Consider the following 13,219-nt stretch of genomic DNA (forward strand, 5'->3'; position numbering starts at 1 on the left):
CCAACCCAGACCTACTGAAAATCAGCAACTTTGGTTGTGGGCCCTGCAGTCTGTGTTTTAACACACCCCTCCGGGGAGTCTGGTGCCCACTCAAGTTTGAGAGCCTCTGCTCTGGCAACAATTTCAGTGAGTCTGAGAGAGGAGGGGCTTACCTACCTGTTATATGATAGTTTAGCTGATTACAGAATCCTTAGTCAACAGTTACTTTCCTTCAGTAGTTTGGAGATATTTTTTTGTCTCTTCCAGCCCCCATAACTGGTAATGAGCCGTTTGTGGTCAATCTAATTGTCTTTTTGGGGGGAGTAAATCTCTCTTCTCCGGTGATTTTGAAGTTTTCTCTGTGTCTTTGATTTTCTACAATTTTACTATCACGAATCTAAGTGTGTATTTCTTTTTATTTATTCCGCTCTGGATTCATTGTGATTCTTCCATATGGGGAGTGTGTCTTTCCTTTTATTCAGGAAAATTCCCCAGTTATTTCTTCACATATTGTGCCTTTCCCATTTTTATTATCTGTATCAGTAACTCCTGTTGGGTATTTGATTCGGTTTCACGTTGTCTTCCTTATCTTTCAGCTTTCCTAGCTTCTTTCTCATCGCTGTATTGTGGGCTCAGCTCTTCCAGTTAATTATCTTTTAAGCTCTTTATAATCTACTTGCTCAGTTGATTGTGTCCGTTATATCAGTGACTAGGTTTAATTGCTCGAAGTTCTATTTGTTCTTTTTCAATTTGCTTGGTCTTTTTAGTTATTGTTATTCGGTCCTGTTCTTTCCTCTTACTTATTTTCCTATTCATACTTGCAGCTTTTAATCATTCTTAAAATATTTATTCCACAGTGTCTTTTAGATTGTTCTATTATCCCTGGTTCTCAATCTCCCAGTTGTTCTGTCTGTAGACTCTCCTCAGTGGTAATTGATTGCCTAGTTGAGTTTATAATTTTGTGTTTTTAAGTGTGTGTGTGTGCACTTATCTTCATTTTTTTTTTCTTGTGGGGTTTTTATACATCCTGACTTATATTTACTGTTAACTTCTTAGCTTGAGTTTAGGCACCCTTAGTTACTGTGGACCTTAAACCCACTTTGGTGTAGGCGTGGAGTCTGAATTTATTAGAAGTCTGGGGTTTCTTGTTTGTTTTTCTCCCGGTTATGGTCCTGGACAGAAGGTAAGCTTCTTTGCAACTTTCCCAGGCCTGTGGGTAGAATTTTCTTGTACCCTTTTCAGATGTGGGTCTTAAGCAGGGAACTGTGTTTTGACTCCCTGGGTCATATAGACTGTAGGCCATGCTCTGTGTCCCTGTGGGGATTAAAAACCCAAGCGCAAAGCCCACTTCTCTAATTTTGAGTCTGTTTATCTGGTACCTAGAGTTTCTCTCTCTTTTCCCAAGTTTTAAAAACATCTACATATTGGGGGAGAGGGGACCCGCCTGCAACGTTACTGAGAGTCAGTGTGCTCTCTGCATGGGGAGCATCACCATGAAAAGCATTAGAAACGTGAAGTGCTGTTCACACTTGCTGCTCTTAAGAACACTCTCTCTTGCTTGTGTAATGCTTCGTACTCATTCAAGAACTTTATAATCAGCTGCTTTGAAACTCACAGCAATCTTCTCAGGATGGCAGGGAAGAAGTTGGAATTCCCGATTTGTCAGGTGCTCAGAAAGCTAGCGGCCAAAAGTTTGAGCACATGTCAGAATCCAGGCCAGAGCCCCAGGTGTGCTGGCTTTACAGACGTCTCCATGTCAGGCCCGAGCCTTCTCTGCAAGGAGCTCCAGTGTCAGTAATGGACAACAATGGCATGAAAACATTTAGACCCCACTTACACAATGTCAGATTTTCATTTTGTTCAAAAAAGAAAGCATATTTAACAGAAAGCAACTTTAGTCAACAGATATGTTCATTCTTTAAATAGCCTTATTTAAACATATAACATACAAGTTATATTGTATGTAAGAAATGAAGGTGCAAGATTTTCAGGAGAGAATAAGTAACTTGGCCTGTGCAATACAAGAACTATAATCCTCTTCAGAGGCTGCAACGTATGGATGTCTTTATCCTGGTACGCTGTTGGAATCTTTTCAGGAGAAGAATATAAAAACCTACTCTTCTTAGTCCATCATAAGAACGACCCCTAGAGAGAAAAGATGTGTATTGGAGGAGGAGTAGTTCTCAACTGTCATTCATCCTTCCCCAGAAGAATGAAGACAGGAAATATCTCAGCACTGATTTCCACCGACATTTATTCAGCACCTACCAGGTTACAAGCCAGACAAGGGCAGAGATACCATGGGCTGGGGGCAACACTTTGAAATATATTCCTTGGGAAACTTGTCATTAAGACAATCGAAGTTGCATTTACAGTGATGAATGTTTAAGCCTTTCTTCAGTGTTTTCAGGCAGGGAAACAAAAAATAATTGCTGGGAATCCCGGATTTTTAGAAAGGGAAGAGCCTTGAATTTTGACTAGTCAGGTCCTTCTGCTTAACTGTGAAGGAATTCCAGAGTGGAGAGGTTATGTCACAGAGCCAGAGGGCAGTGGAGTCTACCCTGGACGTCAGACCTTCTGAAGCTGGCATGAGACAATAAAAGGAAATCTTTTTTTTTTTTTTTCAGCTTAATTTTCTTCTATCACAATTAATCATAGCTAAGAACATCAGACAAATACTTTTTAACACTTTACTTTTTTTGAGAACTCGCTGTTCCTGTCATGGCTGGTTCCCTCCTGTCACTCTGGTCTCTGCTCAGATTTCCCTTTCTCAGAGCTGCCTGCCCCGACCACCTCTGTCGTTTCCCGCCTAGCATTTACCACTGTGTATTCGTTTATTTCTTATTCCCCATCGCTCACAGTAGCTTCTAAAAAAAAAAGCGACAGTGTCTTTACCAGCTTATGTTACGCGATTGTATCCTTTTCCTCATGTTGGTGGTTGTCCGTATAGGGAAAAAATGTCTACCTTTCCTAGAATCAGAATCCATACATTATTTTGTCAGACTAAACATTATCCAAAATATATATGATATGTAGTCAAATCTAGTGTTCTGTGGAGAGGCAAATGAAGACTGGCTTAAAAATTAAAAACTAAGAACAGACCATAGGTAGTATAAATTGCTTTTAGAATGTTTTTTTTTTTAAGCTCTTTCTTGGAATATAATTGCTTTATACTGTTGTGCCAGTTTTTGTTGTACACCAAAGTGAATCAGCTGTATTTATACATATATCCCCATATCCCCTCCCCCCCCACAACTCCCTCCCACTCTCCCTGTCCTGGCCCTCTAAGTCCTCTCCCATCCTCGAGTTGATCTCCCTGTGCTATGCAGCAGCTTCCCACTAGCTATCTATTTTACATTTGGTAGTATATATATGTCAGTGCTACTCTCTCATTTCTTCCCAGCTTCCCCTTCACCCACCACCCCGTGTCCTCAAGTCCGTTCTCTACATCTGCATCTTTATTCTTGCCCTGTCACGGGGTTCATCAGTACTGTTTTTTTAGATTCCATATACATGAGTTAGCATATGGTATTTGTTTTTCTGGCTTACTTCACTCTGTATGACAGACTCTAGGTCTATCCACCTCACTACAAATATCTCAATTTCATTCCTTTTTATGGTTGAGTAATATTCCATTTTATATATGTGCCACTTACATACATAGAATTCTTTATCCATAGAATGTTCTTAAGATACATAAATATGATGTCTTTTGCTCTTGAATTACAAAACAAAGCAGTGGCACGATCATTGTTTTCTATGAGAGTAACTTTTTTTTTGGCTTAGTTGTTATTTGTTTGATTGTGTCTTAAAGCAGTATGAAGCAGGGGGAGCTTTTCTTCACGTGTCTTCTTTCTGGTCAGGAATAAGTATGGTGACGGTGTAAGGTTTGGAGTCTGGAGACACTTTGCAAAGGATCAGTGTATTTCATTAACGTAGCCCAAAGTGATATCAGCCCAAATTCACACCATGTCCTAAAAATTAGCAGTGAGTTGTTCTGAGAGTGAAGCTGTCACAGTTACGTTCACGTGGGTGCAAAAGCCAATCCTTTCTGCTTCGTAAAAAAAAAAAAAATTGTCTTTTCAATAGCCTAAAGTCAGAGCTCTGACTCAAAGATACTGTAAGCTACTTGACAAGATAGCAAGTAAAGAATATTTGAATGACTATATAAAAATGTTATTACTTTGCCTGAAGAGATTCTAGAACTTATGAATAATGTTAGCTCAGTTATTAAGCTCATTCCTGTGATATCATTATTCCACAGATACAGATTCCAGGTTTAAAGAAATCCTTGCCCACGACCTCTAAATGGTCAACTCCTAAAATGAGGACTTTTCCAGCATGCTGTCTACCCAGTTTTTTATTCCTTGACAAGAACATCAGTTTGCTTGCCTTTCTGCTTATTACTTTTTCTCCCAAAGATTTTTAAAGCATGATTAGTGTTTTCTGAATGACAATGTAGGTCATTTGGAGTTGTGTGTTAAACAATAGCCAATAACTTATCTAAACTACAACCAATAAAAAGATTACAATGCACCCTGATGAGTATTCAGACGAAAGTCACATGGAAAGTCCATTTAGTTGATGCATAATGTCTCTAAGTGGTTTCTTGAATATCCACATTGTTGTTTTCAGGGGTGAAAGCCCCATTCAGTGCTGACTAACCTTAACCATTTCTGGAGCTTTCCCATGTGCTGTGTAGACATTATGTAAATTTCAGTGATTATGTGGAGAGTGACAATTTTAAGGTTCATGATTCGTGAAATTTTCTGAATGTTGGCTTATTTACATAAGATTTCAAGTGTATTATTCATATCACCTATATTTATACATTTGTCTTCCAGGCTGTTCCTTACTCCAGAGAATTTAAGCAGAAATATGACTACTTTAGGAAGAAATTAAAGAAACCTGTGAGTACATGCCTTCCAAAAAGGGTGCTATAGTCATTTGTAAGTTACCAAAATTATTTCAGTGACAGCAACCTGTGTCTTACTTTTATGCGTATCCTAAAAATATTACCTTCCTTTTTTCACTGCACTTTGATCCACCTGGATCTTCAATTGAATTTTCTTTTTAACAGAAATGGTAAGTGAAGATTAATGTAGTATTTCATATCGAATCACCTGGAGGTAATTTCTTATGTAATACATAAAAAGATAGAGATGATTTTTATGAGATACAAAATAATTCAGGACCTAGTGAAAAAATTTGGAGAAGCCTATGCAATTGATTATGGTTATCCTATTTAATAAAACCTAGATCTTAATTAGAAAAATGTTCAAGTCTGTCCCTTTAAATTCATAAGTATACTTTTAATGATATGTACAATAAAAATATAATTTATAATATTTGACATATTAAGACCAAGTATAATTTTCAGATTAAAATTCTTAGTGAGAAACCCACTAAGATTCTGACAAAACTGAGAAAACCCTATTGTAGGCAGTGTTTTAAAATACAATATTCTACTGACATATCTCCCCAAATACTTTAACACTGTGTCTTCTGGGTTTTTTTTTCTGATTTCACCTTTCTGGTGTAGATTTTACCAGTTTTTTCCTCCGTTTGCACCTTCACTACTTTGGGGGTGCTTTTGCACCAGTCACCATATCTTGGCTTCCTCACTGGAGAAGGGAGAGTATCTGCTACAGCTCGGATCACCCGTGTGCCTGTGCTCCTTCCCTGTCTCCCCCACTCCGCGCCCCTCCCTCAGCTAATGCCTCATTTTCCCAGCATCTGCTGTGGGTGAGGCACTGGGGATGCAGAGACGCTTGAAACACAGCCTCTGCCTTAGGGAGCTCCCACTTACAGGTTCTGTTCTCTCCCCCAACATCCTCACTCAAGGAGCTCCTGGGTAACTCCTTTTGAAATGACTCAAATTTGAACCTGTGGAATTCCAGTGTTTCTTTGTGAGTTGCCTACATTTCCCCCAGTGATGTGATGACTGCAGATATCAGCCTGTCTCACTTTGTGGCACTTGCACTGTGGTACCTTCTGCCAGGAAACTGACTCTGCAAATCCATCATCATGACAAAGCTGACCCTGGACCTGTTTTTCCAGGAAACAGTTATTCACAACTTCGGTCAAGTGCTTTTTTATTTTCACGTTTATTAACTGTTGCCTTTGGGATGCTTTCCCACAATTTGGCCATGATAATCAGCATCCCACTCCCTGTGGCAACAGAATTAGTTTGTAGGCATCGTGGTCACGGTTACCAGCTGGTGTCCCTACCAGGGCTGAGAGTCGTCCCAGCCTGGCCAGGTGGGGATTGTCCAATCCCCCGGACTAAAGTCCCTTTCTTTGACTGAAACAGTATATAGAGTTGACCATATTTCAGTTGCCATTGGGTGGATAAGTGCCCCACAATTGCTTATAAAAGGGGGAGAGGATGATTGTCTTTTCTCAGCATAGTTTCTTCTGCAGTGTGTGTTGCTGGCTCAGTCTGACAGCTGCTGGCAGATGCTGTATGTCTCCTCCTGACATAGTGAGGCTTTCTTTCTGTGTGAAGAAAAATCTAGAAAGGAGAGAGTTTCAGTTGGAACCATTCATCGTTGGTTGTTTATTTGAAGACTGCCATTTCTGCTCTGTTCTTTTTTTTTTTCTGTTAGGAAGTAAGGTGTATATTTACTCTCTGATTGTGTGGGGGGTTTTTTTTCTCTCTCTCTCTTGTTTAGGCTGATATTCCAAATAGGTTTGAAATGAAACTTCACAGAAATAACATATTTGAAGAGTCCTATCGGAGAATCATGTCTGTGAAAAGACCAGATGTCCTGAAAGCTAGGCTATGGATTGAATTTGAATCAGAAAAAGGTCTGGACTACGGGGGTGTGGCCAGAGAATGGTTCTTCTTACTGTCTAAAGAGATGTTCAACCCCTACTATGGTCTCTTCGAGTACTCTGCAACGTAAGTGTCTGGAGTGCATTCGGAATGTGTCCCCACTGAAGCAGTTTTATTCTTCATGAATTTAAACTTAATGAAAGAATAAGCAGCTTGCTCATTTGAGATGAATTAACACCGCTGATTTCAGCCCCTCCCCATCCCCAGCCCTTATAGTCTAGAACAGGTTCTGACTCCACATGGTGAGATAATGTACTCTGTGAACACCTAAAAATAGTTCTTGTCTGTTGGGTTCATGTAATTGAAATTGAAAATGTGTTGGGTACTTCTGGTAAGGAACAAGGCAATTTTCATTTGTAACATTATGTTAATTTGGGAGAATTTGTCACTGTCAGAATTCAGAAGGTAGTTGTCTTATAAGAATAGTTTCTGAAGGCAAATTGAGGACCCGTCCTTTAGGATCCAAAGGACCATGCCCTGGGCCTGTGAGGGAAAGCCCAGGACCCTCCCCCCGTGCCTTGCATTAGGATTTCATCACTGCCAGCCATGCAGACTGAGTCAAGAGTCAGTTGCTTTCTCAGGAATCAGACATTGGCTACTTACAAGGCCACCCATTCGTCCTCCAGGATGTGGCTTCTCCAAAGGTTTAGGCAGGACTGGGCCCCCAGTAAAGCAGTTGACCTTGAAAAGCAGCCTGTGCTCTTCAGGGACAAGGGTTCTCCTGTGTCTTCTCCCTGGGGCCAGTCTTCTGGGAGCTTTTCTGGAAGGCAGCCTCAGTGCTCTTTTCAGGTGCTGTGGCCAGGAATTTCCCATTTTGTAAAACTGATAAAGGCCCTTGAAGTGGAGGGGGAGGATCCAGAGGTGAGATCTGCACCCACCCTCGTTCCCAGAGCTGCCCCAGAGGAACCTGGCCGTAGAGCCCATTTTGCAAACCACCGATCCTCCTGATTGTGAGACCACAGAAGGACAGTTAGGTGTAGGTCAGCATTTTGAGGTTTGCGCTGTTGGGACAGCCGTGTGTTGCTACCAGTGGCCTCGGGGCCTTTCAGGGCAGAGTGCTGGTCAGATGGACCAGGGGTTGGGTCCCTGGGAAAAATTTTAATCCCCAAACCAAAAGCTTCTCAAGGCAATTAACCCTCTTCCTCACAGAGACCACCTGTTGCACTCGCATGGCTGGGAATCCCAGTCCAGCCCCTTTGGTATACGGGGTTTCCTGGCTTCTAAAGATACTTGGCTGAACCGTTCGAAGTGGACATTTTTGTTGACCCACAGTAGGCAGATACCCAGTTTCTTACTGTTTAACTTTAACAGGGCATATGCACCAGCTCTCAGAGACCTGTGTCCTTGGTCATAGAAAGAGGCTACCTAAAGAAGCCCCATTTCCTAGCTTTTTTGCCTTGTCATCAGGTACAGTATGTTGCAGATACACTGTAAAAGCTTAATGATAGGTGGCAATGGGAAGTTCAAACTCTTGCATTTCTTATTTATTGCATTTATTTACTGCCTTTCTTTTTCTCTCGTCCTCCCCAAAAAGGGACAACTACACACTTCAGATCAATCCCAATTCAGGCCTCTGTAATGAAGACCATTTGTCCTATTTCACTTTTATTGGAAGAGTTGCTGGTCTGGCAGTATTTCATGGGAAACTTTTAGATGGTAAGTTATTAAAAAGTGTTGAAGTAATAAAAATAGGACAGTGCTGTCTGTGGTCTCTTATTAGGTGTCTTATCTTTTACATCATAGATTTTAAGCAAAAGTGTTTTACTGGTTTTCTCTCTGTAAATCAATAGTTTTTTTTAATGTTTTGTCCATAATGAAGGTGCTTTTTCCTGGTGTCATCTTAATCTGAGCACTAAAGACATAGTGTCTACACACAGTTTGAAAAAAATTTTTTTTGAAAAACTTAAGTGTGAAGCACAAAGCATTCTGTATTTGTGCATTTTCTGTTTTCCAGAATAACTTTAGCAGGAACTAGATTTGATGACAGATGGAAAATGCTAATTGAAAAGTTAATTAAAATGGTCCGATCCAGCCAATATCCTGCCATTGTCCTATTTGTCCCCAAATTACCATTTTTTTTTAATGTGAAGAGACTGTAAATAATTTCAGAGCAGTGTTATAACTCAGCTAAGACCTTGGCCCTGGGGTCACTGCTGAAACAGATGGCACAAAACAATCTCGTTATTATTTAGAGTGCATAAAGTCATGGAAGAGTTTCAGCATACCTTGGAAGTTAGACGTGAAACCCCCTTCCCTGGCTTTGTCAATAAGCTTATAATAGAGACTTCTTATGGATTTGGTCACTGAAAAAGTAGTGCCTTTAAGAGAACATTACAGAAACCACCAGTGAGGAAAGAGAATCAGAAATATTTTTCGAAAAATTTAGGGGTGCAGTGGTTGAGGGTGGAAGACAGTAAGATTTGAGATCAACACCGCAGTTCCTGTAGAGAGAGTTCCAGGAGAATTATGGGAATTGCATTAATGGAACCTTAGCTATGCTAGTAAATAATTGATGTGCCCTCTGTACATTTTCCCTTAAGAAATTTTTACTGGTAATTGGGGGGCAGGGCTGGTGGCAGGAGTAAACACTTTTTTTTCCGATTAGAAGGAAACTACACTCACTCTGTATATGTATTTACTGTGAATATATTTTAATTTGCAACATTGGAGTCGTGCCATACATTACTGCAGCCTGTTCAGATTCACTTCAGCCTTTTTAGAAAGTGCATTATTTACCTTCTGCCAAGTAAGAAGATGTTCTTAGTTGCTACAGGGGAAATACAGAAGAGTTCAAGCTGAGATCCTGACCTCAGGGAACTGATGTTCTCGTGGGGGTGGGGAAGCAGGCATCACCGTGCTGGTCCAGCGTCCAGCAGAAGGAACGGGGGGCTCTCCAGGCAGGAGCTGGCTCGCCTCGGGGACCAGGGAGTGCTCCACCGGGACTGGGCTCGCCAGGAGGCGGGGGTGGGCTTGGCGCGCTTAGAAGCTGGGATCATTTCAGAAGAGCGAGGACTGGCCAAGAGTCAGGGCTCCCTGGACTAGTGATCGGGAGAAGCAGGAAGAGGTGGGGGGACCTAGGGGACTCCTGCGATAGGAGATAGGAGATAACCTTGTAGTCAGGAACCGCCAGATGAAGAGCTCAGATGCCCCCAGGTGTGTGGCCATCAGGGTCTTCTGTTTCTTAAGACCGTGGACGGCCCTGGAGGCAGAGCAGACACACTGCACATCAGTATCAGCCCACTGCTCCCTTCTGTGGGCTTCACCCCTGTGGACACCAGGGCGTCTGAGCCTCAGCCTTAAGACCACACTGAGCCAGTGGGAGCGGGGTGTGCTGCTGAGGGTGGGTGCCTGGTTAGACCTGGAGGGGGGCTTACAGTGGGCGTTGAGGGGGAAGGACGAGGACTGAGGTTCCGGCCCGTGTGAGTGGCATGACACTGGCTTGCCCGGGGCGGGGTGAAGTGGTCCCTGTGGGGCACCTGCGTGGTGGTGGCAGCATTGTCACCGCCGTTGCCTCACTCAGGCCGTCATCACCCTGCCCCGGGAAGACTGCACAGCCTTCTGAACAGTCTCCCTCGTTTCCTTCCTGTCCCTTCCTGTTCTTCTTCCTATTTCTGCCCAAACAATGACACTGAAATGCAGATGGAATTTGCACCTGGCGTTTCAGTGACTCCCCTTGCCCCGGGCAGCAGCCCAGACTCTCCGGCACCTCATGTAAGCGGTGCACTCCCGGCCCAGTCCCTTCTCCTGTGCTTCTGTCCTGGCGAGTGCCCCGTCTTGTCCCTCAGCCGGGAGTGCCCTTTCCTCCCCCGTGCATGCGCCCTGTTCGTACTGCAAATTCTTGTTGGGCTTGAAGCTCATTTGTCATCTCCCAGCAGCCTTTCTGACCTCACCTCTCTGCTGTACCATCTCTGTTAGTATAATTGCCCTCCTTCCAAACCTGTGTCCCCACACCAGGCCCTCATCCTACTGTAGAAAGTCCTTGACCTGTCCTGGCCTCTTATTCAGATGAAGGCAGGTTAGCCTTTTATTTCATGTTCCGACGCACAGCATCATCAAAAGATTTGAAACTGACTCAGTTTTCACCACATTGTAGGTTTCTTCATTCGACCGTTTTACAAAATGATGCTGGGAAAGCAGATAACTCTGAATGACATGGAGTCTGTGGTGAGTAAACACGGGTTGCCCCCATGGGCATCACCAGCAGCTCATGCCTTACGGAAAGGTTGTTGAGACCATGTCGTAGTGACAGCGATTTTTATGGGTGTCGTCATTCAGTGTGAACAACAGGGGTGGTTCAAGAACTTAAGTGATCTCCCCAGCTTTTTAAAGAAGCACATCATTGTTCGCATTTCCTGGAGTCACAGTATTTAGGCTGGATACACCCACATCTCAGTTACCTCTGCTTACCCAGGACTGGTTTGACCAAATTAAATCCAAGGGTCATTTGGAGACCTCATCGCTCCCCTTGTTTTCCATGGAAAACTGCTAATACTGAACCCTTGGAGACTCGTCTGCTAGCCCTCTGTTTTCCAACCTCAAAAAGTGGCAGGAGACCAGACCAAAACCGTAGGTGAAGGGAAGAATATTTACAGTCATCCTAGACATGGAAGAAGGGTAAAGGGACCCCTACAGTGCAGAAGAGGAATGAAAGGTTAGGAAACAATTGCTGACCTTTGATTTGGGTTTTCATGTTGGCGTTTAACTTACTTTTTCTGGGCTTACCATTTTAGGGTTGAAAGGCTCTTCTATGAAAACAAGAGTTGATGTGCTTTTCCAAGTATACTTTGCTTCTATTTTTCTTTTAATTTCCTGTACCCCCACCATTCACCTCTTCCCATGGGGGTGTTTGCCCAGGTGCCAGCACAGTCACACATGGGGCCATCGGGAAGCATCTTTGTCCATTTGGGGTGTTTGCAGCTCTGCTTTCACGTTCTGTCACTTGAGTCAGAAAGCATCTTCCTACCCTCAGCCTTGCCGCCCTGTTGACTGTACATGTTGTGTAGTTGGGTATGTGAGCCGTACAGTCCTTCCTCACAGCTCATCCTCTGGGTGTGGAAGGAGAGTAGAAGGCCAGCAGAGCACGCGAGTCCGCTCAGCTGGGTTTTCCATGGGTGGGTAGCTCTACGTGTCCTTGGTACCTGTCTCAAGCTTCTCTTCAGCTTTCAGCTTTAACTTAGGCTTTATGCTTTTATTACTGTAGGATGAGGAAGCTAGGAATATAGACATCTCTCTTCAAGCCTGAATTAATTTTATCCCCCATGTTGACAGCTGGTGCATACATTCTGGTTTGTCTTCTTGGCACCCATGGGGCTGCCCAGAGACAGAGAAGCCCAGGCTCTCAGGGCCTGCATTCTAGGTTTTGACACCAGAACAGCCTTCCTGTTTGCTCACAGTGACTTGCAGAGAATGGTAAAAGCACAGGAAGGGGCGTAACTTGAAACCATTGGCATTTAATTAGAACATTCTCTGTCCTTCCTACTTTCCTCTGATAGTTTCACTCTTAAAAGATGGGGAGTGTGTTAACCCCTACATGTTCAGTTGTATAATTTTATGATGGCCTTCCAGAGCAGGCTGCTTCCTCTTCACCGAGGACAGGATCCATCTACAAATCCCTGTCACTACCAAAGCAGTATTTTAGTTTGTATGTTTAAATTAAAGTGAAAGAGTAGGTTTGGGGTAGAGCTGGAAACATTATGTTAGTGACTAATGCATTTCTTGAGATTGTGAGTGGAGCGACATTGGAAGGACATGATTATTTAAAGAAGTGAGTGTGTATTTTGGAAAAAATGCTTAATTTTAACTTCTATCTCATTTCTGTAGGATAGTGAATATTACAACTCTTTGAAATGGATCTTAGAAAATGATCCGACTGAGCTGGACCTTATGTTCTGCATCGATGAAGAAAACTTTGGGCAGGTATGTGTGGGTGACCCCACAAGCTCCTCCTTGGCTTTCAAAGAGTCTTTGCTTCTTCACAGGCTGTACCACAACTTTGCTGGACCATTAAAAGCATCAGGAGTTCTTGGTGTTAATTACCATCTGATTGTTTCAGCACCTTATTGTCATGCCAGGAAGCCAAGTCCTGGTTATAACTGCCTCTCTTCCTGCACAGTTACAGAAATTGTAAGGCCTCTGGTGTATGAAGTAGCTCCTGCTTCTAATCTAAAGCAGATCTGAATGTGAATGTTTGTGCCTTGGTTTAGATACTTCAAAAAATAGTGTAAACATTTGCTTAGTGATATAAATACGTGACCAGGAGTAGGTGATGTCTGGTGGCCTTGCTTTGTTTCCCTCTGCTTTAATGGTTCCCTTGTCATAGTGAAGATTGTCTTTGGGGGCTTAGCGGGCTCGGGGTTTTGTAACATTCCGTCTTGCTTTGCACCAATACTGTCATTCAGGCTG

At 42.9% G+C, this 13,219-nt stretch overlaps 1 protein-coding gene across 3 annotated transcripts in view; it reads left to right on the forward strand.

The window, feature by feature from the left end:
* Positions 1-13,219, forward strand: part of NEDD4L (NEDD4 like E3 ubiquitin protein ligase) — a 220,963-nt gene that overhangs the window by 188,688 nt on the left and 19,056 nt on the right. For all 3 annotated transcript variants that reach the window (XM_057698419.1, XM_057698420.1, XM_057698418.1), the window contains 5 exons: positions 4,824-4,889; positions 6,654-6,883; positions 8,352-8,473; positions 10,911-10,981; positions 12,638-12,733. In XM_057698419.1, the coding sequence (XP_057554402.1) occupies positions 4,824-4,889; positions 6,654-6,883; positions 8,352-8,473; positions 10,911-10,981; positions 12,638-12,733 (585 nt within the window). The remainder of the gene's footprint in view (positions 1-4,823; positions 4,890-6,653; positions 6,884-8,351; positions 8,474-10,910; positions 10,982-12,637; positions 12,734-13,219) is intronic.

Source organism: Hippopotamus amphibius, chromosome 11, assembly GCF_030028045.1.
Source record: "Hippopotamus amphibius kiboko isolate mHipAmp2 chromosome 11, mHipAmp2.hap2, whole genome shotgun sequence".
In the NCBI taxonomy this organism is placed as follows: Eukaryota; Metazoa; Chordata; class Mammalia; order Artiodactyla; family Hippopotamidae; genus Hippopotamus; species Hippopotamus amphibius.